This window comes from Kogia breviceps, chromosome 4, assembly GCF_026419965.1.
Source record: "Kogia breviceps isolate mKogBre1 chromosome 4, mKogBre1 haplotype 1, whole genome shotgun sequence".
NCBI classification, from domain to species: Eukaryota; Metazoa; Chordata; class Mammalia; order Artiodactyla; family Physeteridae; genus Kogia; species Kogia breviceps.
In genome coordinates this window covers 164,841,587-164,862,094 of record NC_081313.1, presented here as the reverse complement: position 1 = coordinate 164,862,094, position 20,508 = coordinate 164,841,587, and the positions used below count along the sequence as shown (strand labels likewise).

The window sequence follows — 20,508 nt, the reverse complement described above, 5'->3', positions numbered from 1 at the left end:
TTCGATACCCCGGTACCTAATCAGTGTGAACATCTAATAATACTCAGTTGCTCCTATAAGTTCATTAATTGTTGGATTCCGAGACCATAGACTTGCTTTGAATTTCTAGTAAGGCTTCCCTTGTAAATTTCATGCAGAAGCCCTTCCACTTACTTTGCGCATTTCGTGTAGATCGTTTTCCTCAGAAATTAGCAAACTGCTTAACTCCAAAGGGTGCTGAACTTTAGCTACTTCTCCCATTTAGCATTAGGAGGACTGCAGCTAGAGTCGCTGCAGTCCTATAGCAAAACACTGCAGCTGAATTTTGGGCCCAGAGTGACAGTGCCCTGAGGCTAGGTTTACCGATCCGTGGGCTGAGATGCGTGGGACGCACAGAACATCAGGATAAGAGGTGAACATCTGGGTAGGTGTACCCTGGTACGTAGACCTTGCATCTAGATAGCTAGTTGGGAATTCTTCTTTTCTTCTAGCTCTCCAAAGCCTATTTCTGGAGCTTTCTATTTTCGAGGTATTCCTCACGGAATCTCAAATGCATCTCTGAAATCGTGAAATTTTCTTTCTTCCCTTGTTGTGCGGTGGTGGTTGGGAGATAGATAGATGCCTCTTGATACTGTAATCAGTTTTTTTTTTTTTAACCCTTTTTAAGGATTTAGATGTGCTTCTTTTCATTTTTGAACTGCAAAAATATTTCAATCCTGCTTCAATGATGAAATTTGAAATTGTGATGGAAAGAGATGAATTGTGATAATATTATGCTTACAAATGGGAATTCTTACAAAAGCACTATCTCCCTGTCCGCTGTTTGTGGAGATTATTTTAAGTCCTCACTCACGCTGACTTTGCTTTCTGACTTGTTTATATTCTCAGAGTATAAAAATACAGTAGTCGGAAAGCTCCTCTCGGGGAGTCTGCATTTAGTTCTTGTTGGAGGATTCCTTTCTAAATGGACTCTGGTATCCTTTTAGCACTCACATTGTTTGCCGAAATCTGAGCTGCCCAGGGAAATTAGAGCAGTTAATTTGATATCATGAATGTTTAGAGACTTCTCTCCTGATTCACAGGCAGGAGAGTGTAAATCACATTGAGTATTCTGTATAAAGTAAGAGGACAATAAAAGTCGCCTCCAAAAAATAAACAGCCAACCTTTCCTCCATCCACTGCCTTCCTGCCTCTCACCTTCCCTCTGTGCCCATGGAAATCTCCCTTTCTTCCAAGCGACCTTCCCAAATGCTGGCTAGCAGAGATCTGTGTGGTAGAAAGGCGGCCCCCCAGGTGCTCGTGAAGGGAATGCTCCGTCATTATTGTTAGTGCTGGGGCCATAGGGCCACAGCCAGGACAGCGTTGCTTGTGGCTTAGAGCTTTCTTCCATATATTTTGAGCCCAGCCCTGTCACACTTGCACTAGAAGGACTCATTCTGCAGCCATACGTGACCAGCTGTGAAAGTCCCTGGCACTAGGCAAGGCACGGGGGTAGGTTATTTCACGTGGCAAGAAGAAAAGATTCAGTAGCAGTATAAAACACACTTCTTATGGCCAAGGAAAAATAGAGCTACCAGGCACTTTCAGATGGCTGGGTTCTTAGCGCTCCCGTTTCCGAAAGTTCCTTTTTGCACCTGCCTCCTGCGTAACGGTGTGTGGAGTGGCAATGGGCTTTTTTGATTTGTTTTTAAGAGGATCTTTGCATGAGTCTTTTCAAAGGCGCAATATCGACCTTTGACTTGAGAGCTTAGAGCATAGCCGGCAGCCTCCATCCACCCCCGGAAGCAAACTGCTAAGTCAAATGCTTTGGCCTTAGCTCTGGAAGGTTCTCTGTGTGCCTATTTCACTTCTCTCCCAACACCCACAAAAAGATGCTGGGTTTGCTTTTATTTCACCTCCCCTCTCCTGTGCTTCAGGACTAACTTGTGTGTGTCTGAGATGTAATTCTGAAAGAAAACGAAAACTTGTCGGACCCCAGTGTGTAGTTACTTTTGTTTTAGGGACCTGGATTATTTGCAGGAAATATCAGAATTGATTGCAGACAATTAATGAGCATTTCACGAACAATCTGATGATGCTCAGTGCCATGGAGATGTAATAGCTGGGAAGTGAAGTATCTCGAGTTTTCGTTTCCTGACAGGACCCTCGCAGGCCTTTACCCCTGTAGACTTCTGTAATAAATGGTACATCTTGGGAAGGACTCTGACCACCAAGGCAGGGTTACCGTTTATCTGTGGCTCGAATGAAAGGAGACAATCTTGGTTATAATAAATGTCTTCTAGAAAAGCACACTTCAGCATATTGATACATTTCATGTGTTCCAAAATACTCCATAAAATACATCCACAGATGATACTTATATTAAAGCTTGGTTTTCCCCATTATTCGTGAAGAACTAGGTGTCAACTTGTGCCACCCCCTGGAACTATTTAAACATCACGTAATTGATAACGTACTGGAGATCTCTGCTTTTAGCCTGAAAATGAGCAGGTCCTCTCAGAGACTCTGTCCCCACTGCTCTGTATCCTGAGTAGCAGGACCCTGATGGGAGACTGACTAGTGGATTTTTAAAAATCTTTTGCACATCTCCTTCCCCCCCTTCACCCTTTTAAATTTCTTTCTACCACTTCACTTTTTCTCTTCTTTCTATGAGTTTCTTCTCCCCTGAAAGTTACATACTTTTCATGTAAAAGTCTGTACATGTAGAGTATCCTGTTTGGTTTCTGGTGCACTCATAAAGAAAAGGAATAGGAAACGCTTCACAAATCCAGCAAATAAATAATATTCTAATAGCCAGGACCTCTCTAAAATGTCTGCACAAAAGCAGGTGCACCACAAACTGCCATCTCTACACACTACCCCACACTTCCCAATTGGATGATTTAGGTACTTTTCTACTTAGGCGGATGGTACCATTTTTGCCGAATTCAGCATGTTCAATGAACAATTTCTTGGAGCCAAAAGCCAGCTCCACTGCATTTCTGCTTGGTAAGGTTTGGTGGCCTTGGTGTGGATCAAGGGTTGTTGATTCATTGGCACTTGAACGATGATAAATCTAGAAGTTGGGCGGTGGTAGCAGGCTGCCTTAACAGAACCTTTGCAGGGAATCAGTGGCCCCAACGCTTACAGGAGCTCTACAGAAAGGCCACTCAGTAAACTCTCGTTAAGGGGAAGAATTCAGGGTAGCAGGAACTACTCTGAGATCCCGTGTGATTTGGCGTCAGCAAGGACTTTGAACGCTAGATGTAGAATTTGTCAACCTACGGAGTGCTTCTGCTTCTTGAGATACCCATTTCCTGCTTCTTCTGTAATCCTAAACACCTAGTGCGTTATATCGGGAGCGTCTTTTGAGATGATTCCATTCCGCGTGAGACCGCGGCGGAGCCCATCTGCTGCGATGCACTCCATCACTCTGATTCTATGTGTTTCATTCCTGCGTATTTATGCAATCCTGCATCTATATATTTTTTTCAGTGATAATAGGATTTTAATTGTAATTCCACCTTCCCTTCAGCAGAATATAAAATGCTCCAAGAGGGCTACCAGAGGCAGCTTTGACGTATCTTCTGCAGAGAGTTGTCTTGGAATAGATCTGCACAAGTTTCAAGTGAAAAATTCCAGCATCAGGAGAACCCTCCAACTGAGAGGGGCTGATTTTATCTGAGACAGAAGAAAGAAAAAGGAGTCTAGGAGGGAGTTTTTCAACACAGTCACACTTCTTTTTCTTTTTTTTTCTTTTTTTTTCTTTTTTTTATCAGAGTATAATCGCTTTACAATATTTTTTTCCAGTCACACTTTTCTCCTGGCCTCCAGCATAACTTATATATTGTGTGTGTTCTGCACACAAAATATAAGACAGCCAGGTGATAATAACCATTTTCTATATAACATCCTTTTTTAAAAGTTACATCATATATATATATAATAGATGATATTTAAGTTGGGGTGTGGTCATGGTAAATCTTCTGACTTACACGTCAGGCATTTGAGATAGTGGAATCTATTTGTTATCCTTCAACTAGAATAACCTCAGTCCCCAGCTGGAATGTATATTAGTCGAGGTATCTTTTTAAAAGACATGATTTCCGTGCTCATAAGATGGAAAGGGACATAAGAAAAAAAAAAAGTCCTGAAATAGGTGCATTTAATTCTCCCCAATTTAAATTTAAGTGGTATATCTTTAAGGCAATAATGATAGTCCTTTTTTCCCGCATCCGGAACGCTTCCATCAATGAATTTCTTTAATGTTGATGATGCTTGGTGCAGTTTGAGGGAATCTGTATTTAGTCAGAAAATACTTCAATAGAATGACCTACCAGATGGGCCCCGTAACAAAGCATGGAGGCATCAAACCACCACAGACATTTGGTGCTTAGAATAATAAAAAGACTATAAAATTAGATTAGTTGAGTCTAATTTGGAATTGGTATATTCCCCATGCACCCTCGCTGCTCTTGGGCAGATAAAGCCTTGAGATTTAGCACTGTGTCAGAGCAGAAGACCGCAACTTCCAGTAAAAGAGAGACAGGGAGGGAGAGAGGGGGGGGAAAAAAAGCATTCTGGGAGGTCATGGAGGGCAGAGCAGTGACCTCCAATGATTTACAGGCCTTTAGCTTAATGAAATTGTTTCAGTGACATGACGGTAAGAGCTCGTAATGGATTGGATGCCCTAATGTAATGAAATTACTCCCTTCTGCCTAAAAAAAAAAAAAAAAAAAAAAAAAAATGCGCAATTAATATTTACTGAGACCTGACAGCCTTTGGTGCGCTCGTCTGTGTAGTTCCCTCAGACAGTCAGAGAGAAGAGACAGCAGCGTGGCAGACAGGCTGGCTCTGCACGAGCTCCTGGCGGGGACGAGCAGAGCCGGCGAGGGTGGAGGGGCAGGCGCTCGGGGGACCAGGGACACCCGGCCCAGACTGCCCAGCTCCTCAGAACGGCCCCCACTCAGCCTTCATGCTCTTCCCTTGCTTTTCCACAGGCAACTAGACAACAACCGCATCAGCTGCATTGAAGATGGAGCCTTCCGAGCGCTGCGTGATCTAGAGATCCTGTGAGTTGATTTTGCGATCGCTGCCTTGTGTGCGTGTGCGTGCGTGTGTGTGTGTGTGTGTGTGCGGTGAGGAGGAGAGAGGGGGAGTGTTTGTGCCCGGGGGGGTCCGTGTGGATGCATTTCTGTGTCTTCTGCTGCAGTGCTGTTAAAATTGGGAACCGGGAGATCCCTCCGGCTCACCTTGGCCAAAGTGTTTGCAGGCAGCAAAGTGGGATTTCTCTCCTCCCACAAACTGGGGTTACTGCTAATTAAGTCTCAGTTGAGTCCTTTCTCCCCCGATGCTCCCACGGTATTTGTTGCTGGGTGAAACAGATGGGCTGGAGTAGACAGACCCCCAGTGCCTGCGGGAGCCATCAGGGAGCGTCTGAGTGTGGGCTTACTTATGGAGAGGCAGGTTACAGGTCTGGGAGATGAGAAAGGGGTAGCACCAGGGGGTCGGCTGGAACTACCCAGAATCAGAAAGGGACTTTAGCACAGGACCAGGGGGAATGCCAAACAGCCTGGTAAAGTCCAGTCATTGCTGTTGCACTTGTGATCACATCTCAGGATTAAATCCAAACTTTAAGCAGTAACCTTAAAGTGACAAGGGCTGGTGGGGAGGATGAGAGGAGGTGGACCCCTCCCCAGAAGACCACCCTGCATACCTTGTCTAGGAAAAATGTGTAGCTGCCCTTCTGTGTTCTGGGTTTTCAGATGGGTCCAGCTAAGGACACCTGATTTCCAGGGGGAAAGTCGGCTAGGAGGCATCCTGGGGTCATTCAAACTAAAATCGAATTGTGTAAGTAAACATTTTGATGGTTCTCCCACGTGCCCCAACTACACTTCCAGCTGTCCCTGATTTGGGGAAACCTGGAGAGGAAGGCAATACAGCCTAGCAGAACTTGCTTCGGGAGACGTGCAGTTCAGTCCCGACTCAGCCCCTTAGTTAGCTGTGTGACCTTGGGCAAGTCCCTTCTGTGCTTGGACCCTCAGCCTCTCATTTGAAAAATGAAGGGGACGGTTGCTTTATCTTGGGGGTGACTTCCCCTTTCCAAGTTCTGTAACTGCTTGCTTCTAAAAATAATTCTGATGCTACAGTTCTAGCCAGAATGATAAGCATAGGATGTGTTGAGCAACCCCCCCGAAAATCAAATAAATAAATAAATTACATAGTCACCAGGTTATATATCTCTGACTTCCAGAAGAATGAATAAGTGTCAAACAAATGAAAGACGAAGTACATTAAAATGTCCCTTTGTCCATAAGGGAAGGTCCTCCTTCCACCATCCTTTTCACCTGGCCCCGCCGACTGTAGCAGTGGGTTGGAGACATCCTCTGCACGTTGTGTGAGAAGAAAGTAATTCCAAGAGGAATCACGGGAAAGCAAAGAGGATGCTGATGCTGCAAGCTGCTGGAGGTTGGATGAAAACCTAGAATTCCCGGTACAGACAAGGCAGGACCCACAGCCAGAGAGGTCAGGTTGTCATTCTTAAGATGGATGGTCTGTCCTCACCCAAACTCTGACCCCGGAACCGGCACCAAATGTGTGTCTGCTAGGGAGAGGATGCCAGCCCAAATTTAGTAACCCAGGACTCCTCTTAGTAAGAGGCTGGAGCTGAGAAGGGTAGGCTCGATTTTCCCTGCCTGCAAAAAAAAAGCCTCTGTAGAAAGGGCTGCTAGGAGCATATCACCTTCTTCTTGAGAAGGATGAGAAAATTCCCTGGGAAGAGACCAGGAAATGGAAGTCACCAGCTGCCACAAAACAGCTGCGACCACCTGACAGCCCACATGTTAGTTCTCTCAACTCAGAGTGGTGTCATCTCACCTCACCAGGAAGGCTGTTTTCGGGGAGAGGGAAGGGCTGTACAGTCAGACACGCCTGCGTGTGGAATCTCGAATGTGGTGGCACTTTGGCCAAGCTACTCCACCTCTCTGAGTCTGTTTCTTTAAGAGGAGACGCCCTGTATACTACATAGGAGGGGATCTCTAAATGATGTCCCCTCCACTTCCCTAACTTTCTCCCCACCATGCCCTCATCTCCATCAGACTCCTGTCCAGGACAGAATTGGATTGCCCCTCTCTACTCTGATATTTGCTATCAAAATATATATTTATATTTTATGCAGATACACCAGGTCTCTCAAACTTGAAGCTTAAAAACCCAGGATGGAAAAGAAAAAAAAAAAAAGTTCTTTCCTCATCATTATAAAGAGCCCCCAGGATCTGATTAGTCTATCTTCTCAATTCCAAACAAAGCTAGATCAATAGCTTTGTTTTAAAGACACTCTCGGGGCTTCCCTGGTGGCGCAGTGGTTGAGAGGCCGCCTGCCATGCAGGGGACACGGGTTCGCGCCCCGGTCCGGGAAGATCCCACATGCCGCGGAGCGGCTGGGCCCGTGAGCCATGGCCACTGGGCCTGAGTGTCCGGAGCCTGCGCTCGGCAGCGGGAGAGGCCACAACAGTGAGAGGCCCGCGTACCACAAAAAATAATAATAATAATAAAGCCACTCTCATTTGGCTTCACATGGCTAAGCACTTAAAATTAATCGTAATCAGGTATTCCATGGGTTTTTAATTCACAGCTTTGGAACCATCCGTCTTCATGGTGAGCCATTCTGAAATTGGCCGGAGCTGACATCTCCATTTAAAGAACCTCCCCGCCCTAACCCCAGACCTTCCAAATCTCATCTACACATTGACATTTTATAATACTTCTCTGTAATCACAACTTAGACACCATAAAGAAACTTGACAATGAAATAATAAATAGGAACTAAGTGAGGGCATCATACATTAACTTAATAAATTCTTCGGAGAGAGAGACAGAGACGGGGGGCAGGAGGGAATTCAAAACACTCTGTCCTCACAAAGGTCATCTCTAAGTATCTCAAGCCTTTAAAGTCTGCAAGTCAAGAAGACAAACTATAGTATTTCAGGTGTGTTTTCTCTCTGACACTAGGCAGCATGAAGTGCAAAGTAAGGAAAGACTCCTGATTACCTCATGGAAAGCTCTCTCAAAATTAACTTAAGTTTAGGGACAAAAACTACTAGTGAAAATATTTCACATGGGATCACCCTGTTATTCCATCCTTTCTGTGGATGGAAATGCTATAAAACCTCTTTCTATCCCGTCTGAGGTTGGTTGCATTGAACCTAGGGGGTGAGTCTGGGCGGGAACCCCTAGCAGTAGGAGCTGTGCAACGTTGAGAAGCGCTGTGAAATCTGCCCACCTCAACCTCATTTTTGACTCATGCCCAATGGTAGATGTCCAGCACAGAGTATGGTAGACAAAGGAAGAGAGCCACCACCCTCCCCTTTTCAGGTAGCCAGAAAAGGGAGTGAGAAGGAAAGCATAGTACGGGCGAAGCAAGTGATAATGGCTGGCATTTGTTGTGCAGTTACTAGTACCCGACACCAAGAGCAGTACTTCTACATCGTTATCTCTTTGCATCTTCACAACCCCTCCATGAAACTGTTAGTGTCACCCTCCTTTTACAGAGAGATACCCATTTCCGAGAAGCCAATAACGGCTTAACTAGCCAGCCGCAGAACCTGTGTAATTAACCCTTCTACCAAGCTGCCTTTCTGATCTGTGTTGCTAAGGCTCTCGTGATGTTGGCTGCCCTGAAGCATGGCCGACGTGTGCTGCAGGGTGGTGTGAACTGGCCCCAAGAGCTGGTCTAGGCAAGCTATCAGTGACTCGTGGTCCTGCCGAGGAGAACGCCAGAGCCTCCCACAGCTTGTAAAATTGTTATTCCCTTTACCCAGGGATGGCTCCCCACAAAGTTGAAGGTAAATCAGACTCACAGGGGAAAGAAAATCATCCTGCTTTTTTTTTTTTTTTTTCTGTATGCGGGCCTCTCACTGCTGTGGCCTCTCCCGTTGCGGAGCACAGGCTCCGGACGCGCAGGCCCAGCGGCCATGGCTCACGGGCTTAGTTGCTCCGCGGCATGTGGGATCTTCCCGGACCAGGGCACGAACCCGTGACCCCTGCATCGGCAGGCGGATTCTCAACCACTGCGCCACCAGGGAAGCCCCATCCTGCTTTTTCACTGACTTACATTCTAGTCCCAACGATGACTTATTCTCACTTCTGGATGTCACCAGTTGATTTTGGTACTCCACGGTGCTCCGTTCTCCAGACCTCCCGAAAATACAGCCCCAACTTTTCTGTATGGAGCTTAAGGTTCTTCATTGAGGGACCTCGCTTTCTGTGAGTCAGACGCCCTTCTGTTACACAAATCATGGACCATTCATTTCTGCTTGATCTGTACATTTGGCGGTTCGCGTACTAGGTTTTCTCTGAGTAAGGCGTGTTTAAACCACGGTCAAATATGCCAAGACTGCATTTCCCTGGCTGGTCAGGAATCATTTGTGGAGGGACCCTGAGCCCTGGGTTTCTAGCCCCCGCCAGCTAGGTAGAGGACAGCCAGGCATGTCACCAGTTTTACCAGGCTCCTCTCTCCCCGACATGCCATCTTGGGTCGGAAAAATGTTCAATGGAAAAAAAAATTAAGGGTAGGGACAAATGAAACAAAAATGAGACAACCTAGTTAATAAATTAATTTTGTTTCAACAGTATTGCAGAAGAGAAGAGAAGAGATTCTCAGACATTGTCTCCTGACTACTTGTAGCAAATCAGAAGTTCAGTAGATATGCTGCCAAAAACGCTAGGCTAAAGATGTCAGGAACACATCCTGAAAGCGCCTTCCGTGAGTGGTCTGCCCTTGATAAATCACTAGTACTGGCCAAATTTCACATAGATGCGAAAGGTCTGCAGATAACCCACGAGTGCTGTTTTGAAAGCCTCACTCCCATTTATGTCACTTACCAATTTCGGAAGTTCAGTGACATCATCATAGGCTGGTTCTGGAAGGACCTTTAGCTGTGTCTCCAGGATGACCTCTTATTGTTGAGATAAGGCACAGAGAGGTTGAGAGCAGGGTCGGGCCTAGAGTGGGGCCCGCCTCCTAACATTTTGTACCCAGGGCCACCGCACTTCCCTCACCCTAGCCCTAGCCCCGGCTAGGAGACTAGACAAGGGCGACAGCAAGTTAGCCGTAGCAAAGGACTAGAACCTGGGTCTCCGGACCCCTGATCCCATGTTCTTTGCCCACGGTGGGCACCTGCAGGCAGTTAGGCTGTTTAGAAGAAATCCCCCGGTAAGACTGGGGATCCTAAGCACAGTTGTCCTTTCAAACCTCATCATTAAATGTTTTATATTATTTAGCAGGTTGGGGGAGTGCAAACTTTAGTCCCGTGTTGCAAATTGATGCTACTTTCTGTAAAAGTCCAGAATCCCGTGGAGTGTTTTCTACCATTTTAAACTAGCATTTCATGTTGCAAATTGATGCTATTTTCTGTAAAAGTCCAGAATTCCAGCTTTGGACTTTGGTGAACCAGAAACATTGGCAACCCTGAGCTGCATTTCTGCGTTGCAACGGTCAGCTGTGACTGAAAAGCATATACCCTCCGTAGATGGGGTATGTAGACTCCACTTTCCCGCCAACCTTCCCCCATCTCAGTTACCTGCCAGCCCACGCAGCCCCTGCTTTAATCCAGCCGAGAAGCAAGGATGCACTGTGTGCCACCATAGTGCCAGATACCAGGGACAGTAAAGCTTTAAATGAGCAGGTCCTCTGGCAGATCAAACTCTGAAGGCGAGAGCTTACCAGAATTGTTGAATAGACAAGCACAGACAGAGCTAACTGATGGGGAGTCGAAGACCCCCCACACTGGGCAGGGGTACCTCAGAAGCCATCAGGTGCCCATGAGACATGATGTCTCATGTCTCATCTTCTGGGAAGTTCTTCTTGGGAGCTGAGCTTGCCTCCAAATTCCCTTTGATTCTAAAACAATTGTAATTGGGTTTATTCACATGATGAGAAGCAAGAGACAAATACCTCCCACCCTGTTTCTTGCTCCCTGGACCCCAGCATCAGCCTGGGTAATGAGCTCCCTTTCAGTCCACGTTTAGAGAAAAGAGAGTCGAGTCAAATTCCCAGTGATGGGAATTAACCAGACTTGTAGCATAGTTCTACTTGAACCACCTCTGGGCAAGTATGACGTGGCCTGACCCTGAGCCCTACTTGGAGATACAGAAAGTGAATGTAAAAGAAAGTCCATTTTTTTTTTTTTTTTTTTTTTGCGGTATGCGGGCCTCTCACTGTTGTGGCCTCTCCCGTTGCGGAGCACAGGCTCCGGACGCCCGGACGCGCAGGCCCAGCGGCCATGGCTCACGGGCTTAGTTGCTCCGCGGCATGTGGGATCCTCCCGGACCAGGGCACGAACCCGTGTCTCCTGCATCGGCAGGCGGATTCTCAACCACTGCGCCACCAGGGAAGCCCTTGAAAGTCCATTTTTGATATAAGAAGGCAGTGAAAAGAAATTGACACCAGTCCTGGTACCCAGGTCAGGGTGTACTCACTCTCCTAGCACAGGGCGGTAGTCCCAGCTGCAGGGTGCTGGATACTGGGTGTGGGGACATTTATAGACATGGTTGGTCCAGTTCAGAAAACCCAGCGCTTAATGCAAGTAGTGGCATGTCCTGTACTTCAAATGACCTTCCTCTGGGTATGGAACCAGATGCCCTGATTAACAAATAATAATAATCTGTTGATATATAATGCAATGATATCATACCAATTATTAGTATAGTTATTATAAATATTATAATTATTGTTACAGCCTCCATGTTTTAGCATCTTCTGTCTTCCAGGCCTTGTGATAAGATATCAGAAGGCAGCATTTTACATAACCCCATTCTACACCCTTACGAGGTAGATCCTGGTAATTTCCTCATTTTACTAGTGAGGAGACTGAAGCTTAGAGAAGTTGAATAACTTGCCCAGGGTGACACGGATAAGTGCAAGAAGGGGATTGCTCTTCCAGTATCAAATCCCCTGCACTTAACTGCTCTGCTAACAACAACAACAACAAAAATTAAAATAAAATAGTACATCCTAGAGAAACAATTATATGCATTAGTGAGATTATTCACTGTAGTAAATGCCCAGAATAATTCAGGAATCACAGACTTTCTTTTTGAAAAGTTGCCCCTAGGGTGCTCAGATCGAAACCTATGATGTCAGCTTAGTCAGCATCACATCCCGTTCCATGAGACTGCCCCAGACATGGCAGGAGGCAAAGGCTGAGCTGCTGGAGGTTACAGTCCTCCCTTGGCACTGGTTGCCAAACCAGCTGCACCAAATTGAATGGTTTGGGGTTCATTTCCTTGAAAAAGAGAAACATTCATACCAATTCTTAGGCTAGTCATGGGGATTAAAGGAGATACCTCAGTCGTATGTCTAACAGATGCCCCATCAGGACGCTCATAAAAATCAAAGTCAGAGAATACGCCTATACTGTTCACTGCCTTGCAGAAACCTGGCACATAGTAGGTGGTCAGTTAAAGTTCATGGAACCAAAATTTTTTTTTTTTAACATCTTTATTGGAGTATAATTGTTTTACAATAGTGTGTTAGTTTTTCCTTTACAACAAACTGAATCAGTTATACATATACATATGTTCCCATATCTCTTCCCTCTTGCATCACCCTCTCTCCCACCCTCCCTATCCCACCCCTCTAGGTGGTCACAAAGCACAGAGGTGATCTCCCTGTGCTCTGCTGCAGCTTCATGGAACCAAATTGAGTTGAAATTACCAGTCAGCTCTCTGCATCCTCTGGCGCCGTGTCCTGCGGATCCCAGATCCCCGCGGATCAGTCCGCTGTTGGTTAAATCCGGGATGCGGCACCCATGGATGCAGAGGGTCGGTTGTTAATTAACTGAATTTGAAGCTTACCCCACCCCGGTCTCTAGATTGATTCTCTGTTTTGACGTGACCCTGAACAGAACTAAGATTGCGGTTGTCCCAGAATTATTTTAGATGTTGAACAATGTAGTATTTTACTGAAACATTTCTCACATTACCTTTGGTTTTTTATCCCGTTAGCTAAGTGGTGATTTTTTTTTTCTTTTTTCTTGTTCTTTTTAATATTGAACAAAATTATAGCCACAATGAAATTTGGTGTTTTCTAACAGTGGCAAGATTCATTTTCATTTATTTACAAAATGTTTCACCTGGGTTTCTCTGGGCGATGCCAACATTTTATTTGTTTCAACAGCCTTCCAAATGAGGGTGTTTAATCCTGACATAGCTTTGAATATAGAACTGTCATTGCTTAATGAAAGTCTTAAAATATCTCCAGAATATAATTTTTGGGGTACTGTGCTGCAAATTGTGATTTGTTGAGGCAATTAGGATTAAAACTGTACTTAGTTAACTTCCATTCAACCCTCAAAGTACTAGGAAGGGAACTGCGTTTCCCATAAATGCACACCCCTCCTCCATAGTCACCCAGACTGGGAGCTGGATCATAGTCAAGCTCTTAAAATGACAAACTTGGGCTTCCCTGGTGGCGCGGTGGTTGGGAGTCCGCCTGCCGGTGCAGGGGGTGCAGGTTTGTGCCCCGGTCCGGGGGCGTCCCACGTGCCGCAGAGCGGCTGGGCCCGTGGGCCGTGGCCGCTGAGCCTGCGCGTCCGGAGCCTGTGCTCCGCAACGGGAGAGGCCACAACAGTGAGAGGCCCGCGTACCGCAAAAAAAAAAAAAAAAAAGACAAACTTTGTTTTGAGAACATCAGCTTAAGGAAAAAGTGAACATTTCTTTGAAATGTAAAATAATCTTTTCCATTTAAATAAGCAGCCCTTTAACAGTCCAGGTAACTAGAAATCTGGGGGGTTCTAGTGGTTTCCATTTTATTTCATTTTCCTGTTCACTAAAGGCTAGTTTAGTTTCTGAATTGAAAATGTATTGCTCTTCATCCCTGAACTGAGAGGATATGGTGAAGATCATTGAATCGTTCTTCACCAACAGAGGGTCTTGAGTCAGTAAGCCTCCTGCTGTCAGCATCTCCTGTGAGCAGCACTTAGGTGGAATCAGGTAACAGTCTTGCTGTCCCCAAGGGCCGTACGTAGACTACAGCCACTAGGTCTCTGGGCTGAAATTCTGGCCTGACAAACTAGGTTTGAGGGGCAGGCTTTTGGTTTGCTTTGTCCCACCTAAAACAAAGTGGAAAAATACCTTTGCATCTTTGACAAAAAAGATTCCAGAGGGTTTTCTCTCAGGAGCACGTGGCCGGTGAGGAAATACCTCAGAGCTGCCAAATGCATTCGGGGGTCAGTTCACTCCCCAAACAGAGCTTCTATGCTGATTTGAAAAGGCGCTCCTATGCCAGTGGTCAGACACTACCCTTTCTCCATGCCCCACCTGCCAACAGTGGCTTTGGTGACCAGTGTTTTGTTTTGTTTTGTTTTAACATCTTTATTGGAGTATAACTGTTTTACAATAGTGTGTTAGTTTTTCCTTTACAACAAAGTGAATCAGTTATACATATACATATGTTCCCATATCTCTTCCCTCTTGTATCACCCTCTCTCCCACCCTCCCTATCCCACGGTGACCAGTGTTTTTGAGCACCTTTTGTATCTCACCCCTTATCAGCTCTTGAATGCCCTTCAAACCTGCCTATGACTAAAGCTGCCACTTCCACCCAGGGTGTGGAATATTGGATGGCTTGGCTTATCTATGGCCGAGAGTCCATTACTCTACAGAACGGGGTCCTGAAAGCCAAGATCCTAGGAAATAGATCCCTCCTGTCACTTGGCTTTATGGAGGGGAGGAGAGCATGGGGAAGACATAGAGACACAGAGCTGGGGAGAGTCAGAGCATCGTTTTTACCTTTCCCTGAGCTTTCACGTCCTATCTCTGAAGGCGCACACGAGTAAGGGATGGTGAGGAGGAGGGATGAAGGGAATGATGGTTCTGTTTCTCCAAGGCCATGTTTGCACTCACTGTAGAAAAGCTGTAGAGAGCCCATTCTCTTTTGAGGACCCCAGCTATCAGCTCTGTTTTATCCATTGATTGAATGAAACCTGCCAATGTGAGGTTTCTTTCTGTTTTTCAATTGTTTGGTCTTTCCAATGTTTAAAAAAAATTAGAATTCGTACCCAACACTTAACTCCTGGGTAATTTTATAGAAAAGTATATGATTTCAACCTCCCTTGAATATTTAGAAGCTGTGGCAACCCTGGGTTGACATGTGGCTATGATGCTCCAAGCAGCGTTGTCCACTAAAGCAGCCGTCCCCAACCTTTTGGGCACCAGGGACCGGTTTCGTGGAAGACAATTTTTCCACGCAGGGGAGTAGGGGGTGAGCAGGGGATGGTTCAGGCCGTAATGCGAGCGATGGGGAGCTGCAGATGAGGCTTCCCTCGCTTGTCTGCCGCCACTCACCTCCTGCTGTGCGGCCCGGTTCCTAACAGGCTGAGGCTGGGTACCATTCCGCAGCCCGGGGGTTGGGGACCCCTGCACTGAAGGACTCTCTGTGATGAAGGAAACGTTTCATATCTGAGCTGTCCGATATGATAGCCACAAGCCACACGTGACTCTTGAGCATGTGAAAAGTGGCTAGTGCAACTAAGAAACTAAATGTTTAGCTTTATTTAATTTTACTTGATATGAATTTAAATTGCCACACGTAGCTTGTGGCTGCCTTATCGGATAGTGCAGGTTTAGAGCTGAGGGGCAAGGACTGCATTTGGACAGGGCATGCCCTCTGCAAATCTCCATAGCTCCCACCAGGCCCGCTCTCCTGCCTGCCCTGCTCCAAACCCCCTGGAGCCATTTCACATCCATTAATAAGCACAGTGTTTAAACGGTATATTTTCTGAAGCTAGATACTTTGAAATACCTGCCACTCCCCTCACCGCCCCCCCGACTCTGCCCTTTCTCTCTCTTAATTTAAACATCTGGATCTTATACCCCCAAAAGACCTCTTTTCACTGAAGCCCAGGAGTGGGCTTATTAAAACCGTCTCCCATCAAAGCAAAACCCTCTCTGAGTGAATTAGTTTCTGGATCCCAATTATCCACTTCTCAGCTCTGCAAATGACTTCCACAAAGTCAACTAGGTAGGAAAATCGCTCCCATTGTCAAGACCCATCCCTTCTCCATACATAAGCGGAAGCGGAAGATGTGGCAGGCACTTAGGGAAGCAAGCCCATTAACCCTGCAGAAGCTGAGCCTGGTGTCTGCATAAAGAGAGAAAGAGAAAGAGCTGACCCGCGCAACTATTTTCAAATGCTGCACAGGGGGTGCTGGTTGCAGCTTTCAGAGTTTGGTCAGATGTCCTGTCTTTATGCAGACCTGGATAGATGAGGGCATCCACAATCCCTTCCACCGCCTTTTGGAAAACGATTCCCATTTCCAGAAATGCCATTTTAGAGCCACCATCAGCCCAAGTGAAATTGGAGAGTGGAACTGCAGGCTCCAGGGGAAGACCCTGGAGGTCAACTGGACCCACCACTTCATTTGAAGAGAAAGAAACTCCCCAGAAATGTGAAGTGACTTGCCCACAGCTATAGGAAAATTTCACGGAAGAACCAGGCCAAAAAATGGGTCTATTGACTGCTATCTAATGCTGTATACTGCCATCTAACCTTTCCCTCTATTAGCAGGAAGGAAACAAAAATTAGTGGAGCCAGCCTCTATGTCCTATCCATCTCACCATCCCTTAATCTCCAGCATTTTACCAGAGGGAACATTTTACCTTCAACATGGGGAACACACCCTCCCTTTCTAGAGCCTTCCAGTCCTGCAGTCACTGCTTGAAGGATGGCAGTCTGGGAAGAGATCAAATTCCGCATCATTGATCCCAGCTAGTAGGGGTGACCCAAGGCCCTATGAGTAAGCACCAGGGACCCCATCTCTGAGCCTAAATAGCCCGAAGTGTAAACTATACCCAGTTCCCTGAGAGAGTCCTTCCCTTACAAACATCAGCAGGTAAAAACAAGTTCCCTCTGACATCTCAGCCCAAGAGCAGAGCCTCCTCCCTGCACCCTGTACAGTTTTCTCTGCTAACAGCTCTGAAGTGGCTAAGTTCCAAACCGTCCACGAGAAACAACTTATGTGTTTAGCCACAGAGCTGATGAGTAGCGAACAGAAACCAGACAAGAGCGCACAGGCCTGGCGGAACACAGTTTCACCCTATAAACAGACACTTCTTCAGGGCTCTTTGTCCCCGAGTAATGATGGTGGGGGGAGAAGCATTGAATATCAATTTTCAACCGTCTAAAGGCAGTTGGTTTGAATAGTAGGTTCCTGGAGCGTGCCTTAGCCAGAGCCTGCCCCTCAGGAGATGCAGTATGGGAAGAAGGCTTTAACCACACAGCACCACAATGCCATTAAAATACTTTGATGATTTATTTATTTATATAGCCCATATGTGCTATATAGATGTTAAATATATATATATATTTGATTCAGATTGCCAAAGTAATCCGTTTGGTTCAGAGACTGAAAACTGGCTTCTGCAAGCCAAATCCAGCCCCTGGGTACGTTTCCTTTGTGACTTGAGCTCCTTAAGGCGATGTAGTCACCAATATGGAGGAACAAGGAGATTTCACATAAAAATTCTAGATGTCTGGCTTTCTCTTTAACAAAAGGAGAAAACTGACGCCACTGCACCCATATTCCAGCGTAGCAGCAGACCTTTGAAACGAGAAGCAATGGTCCCGAGTAGTAGAGTTGTGTTTACACACAGTTCCGTTGCTCAGATATCAAGCCTCGCTCCTGTTGGCAATTGACTTTGTACTTCCGGATCAGCCCAGAAGGCTGTTTAGAGTGGAAATTTATTTTTTATCGAAAGATGCCAAAAGCATGACCCTTCGCATTTGGAAACTCACCCGTTCCTTCGGTAAATATTTATTATGTCATCCTTTGTGCCAAACACAGAGCTAGGTCCTGCCTACACAGCAGGGGATAAAACAGATGTGCTGTCTTCTGCCTCTTAGTGTACACGTTTGTGGGTATTTAAGAACTTTCCCCTTCTTCCTCTCTTCCTGGCTCAAAGGCAGCTGAGGTGGAATTGTCTGTTTCTCTCCCTCTCAATTACAAACTCACCTGTCCAGTTATGTAAGTTGGAGGTCATTCTTTCACCCCCAGCAGACATCTTGCACACTGGAAAGTGCCTGGTTTCTAAATAATATAGTAGACAAGATCGATTGTCCAGGCTCCCAGTTTACAGAGGAAGAAATAGAATTAGGAGACTGAGGCCATCTCATTCATGTTGTCGTTTAAGGTACATTTTACAATTCAGTTGGTCATTGGGAGGCAGTTGAATCATACTGCATCACCACTAGGCAGTATCTGTAATGATCTCAGTAAATGAGTAAGGCGTTCTTCAGAATCCAGGAACCAAAGACACTGGAGCATCACGAATACTTATACCGCAAGCATCTGACTGAGCAATGGTGGGATTTGAAGATTCATCTTTCTCTTTTGCCCTTCCACTTTTTACATTTATTTTGCAGGCATCTTTTTTTTTTTTTTTTTTTTTTTAACACTGAGGCTCCGCTGGGTGGATGGAGATGAGTTTCTGCCTGTCATAATATGAATGTATAATGAAGGCAGAACCAAAGACAAGCCCTTTTGTTAAGGAATCCATATCATCAGAGGCCCCAATTGGCAGCTGATTGTTTTTATTTATTTCTGTAGGTTTTACATGACACCTGGAGACCATTTAAAATGTTACTTGGCGGTGAGAGCTCTGTGTTTAAAAATAACGCTCACCCAGTGCCAAATCACTTTAGAGTCGGGTACAAATATTGAGACAAAAACCCCAGCTGTTATTGCTTTGGCTGCTAATTTGAGGTGTCAAATGAGAGCCCGACTGCTATACGTCAGTGAATAAGGCCCCTTGTGAGGTCATTATGTTTTCTAACAGTTGAGAGTAATGGACTAATCAGTGCAGCATCAGTTGTTTTCATTATATGCCCACACAATGGTTATGAGCTTTAATTTAAACGGTCTTCAGGGAGATGAAGGGACTCAGTATTAGGCAGCACCCAGGATAGTCCAGGAGAGCAGGTACTGTAAGGGAGATGGCTTCCCCCCCCTCCTCTCTCTTCTCTCTCCCTCCATCTTTCATTCCTCCTGCCACATCTGCCCTCAGAGACTCATTGTCTGCTCCAAACAGGCAAAAGATGAGCTTTTCTCAAGGAGCAGATCTGGACTCTTGGTTCTTCATGGTGTTCTGAAAAATCCCAATCCAACAGTCAGGGCAGCTTTTGGCAACACAGACTCGTCGGCCAAGCCTGGACCTTGGGAGACGTTGAGCCATGATTGCCCTCTCTTCTCTGTAGCCTCTACTACTGTCCTCCTGTCCGTGCTAAGCTTTCTCTGTTCTTGGGACCAGAGGAGCGTCGGGTGATACTGTTGCTTTGAGCAGCCTTGACAGCGAGGCAAACACCTGTGTCCCTGCCACATTGAAGCCAGGCAGGGCTGAGTCTACCACTAGCACATATGATTCACCTCCACCTCTGGACGGCAGGGAAGTTGGACGGCCGATGTCTGCCGAAGGCAATCCTGTAAGAGGCAGCTTTGTGTAATGATAAGCGATATAGGATCTGGTGTGACACTTTCCTGGATTTGAATATTGGCTGCACAACTCTACTGTTATGTGATCGGGGCAGAGTTCATTGATCTTTCCAGGGTCCAAAGTGGAAATGACAAGAGTATCTCAGGATTGTTGGAAGAGTTAAATGAGATAATGCATGTAATTAGCAAAAACATGATCAGTAGCATCAGTATTGTTGTTATAATCATGGGCATCTTTATTGGAAGATCTTGGCAAGCTCACCTCAAAGCAGTATCCTTTACTACTCCACCTCATTCGAGGAAAGCAGAGAGCTCATGGGAGAACCTATAACATCAGTTTAGGTTTCTCGAAGGACACATTATTGTACATTATTCTTCCTGATTTCTGGAAGAAATCAGAGCTTCCAGCCAAATCAGAACAGTGCATAGCTGGGTGAGAAAGGCAAGTTCAGCTTTGATAGGAGGGAAACAATCAGGGAACTTCATCCAAAAATGACTGAGTCAGTGCAGTTGGGGAGAGACCCTGGGCTGGGAGAGAGGCTTGGGGATGCCTCTCTCAACCTCAGTAGGCCCAGTGGCATTCAGTGTGTGCTCTCCCAGGGCCAAGTCCACAGAGATGCCACCTACACACATTGTAATGGGCTGAGCTAGCCAGCAGCTTTCACATTCCCAGGATCCAGGAGTATGTGGAAGGGCCTGGTCATCAGCAGTAGGTACCATGGTTGATTCCTGGTACCATGATGGCTGTCAATCAACACCCACCAAGCAAGACCAGGACAAGCCAGTTCTGCTTTGACACAGCAATGGGGAGAGGCAGAAGTGAGCCCTGCCAGACCTTCCCTTTGAGGTCTGCATGCTACCAGAACCCCTCTGTACTTTCATGCCCCCATAGCAGCCATTTAGGTATTTCCCACAGGGTCCAGCCACAGTGTTTGCACTCATCTGCTCTTTAGGAAATGATTCTGCCTACTTTGGTTGTGCCTGGTCCTGTGAATTCAATGTAGGCCCTGTGGGAGGTGGTTATATCTCCTGAGTTTAGAGTGCTGGCCACTGGGCTCCCACA

At 46.0% G+C, this 20,508-nt stretch overlaps 1 protein-coding gene across 1 annotated transcript in view; it reads left to right on the top strand.

Annotated features, from left to right (window-relative positions):
* The window catches only part of SLIT3 (slit guidance ligand 3), a 631,375-nt gene that overhangs the window by 448,885 nt on the left and 161,982 nt on the right, over window positions 1–20,508 (top strand). The window contains exon 6 of the mRNA XM_059063071.2: window positions 4,959–5,030. Coding sequence (XP_058919054.1) covers window positions 4,959–5,030 — 72 coding nt within the window. The remainder of the gene's footprint in view (window positions 1–4,958; window positions 5,031–20,508) is intronic.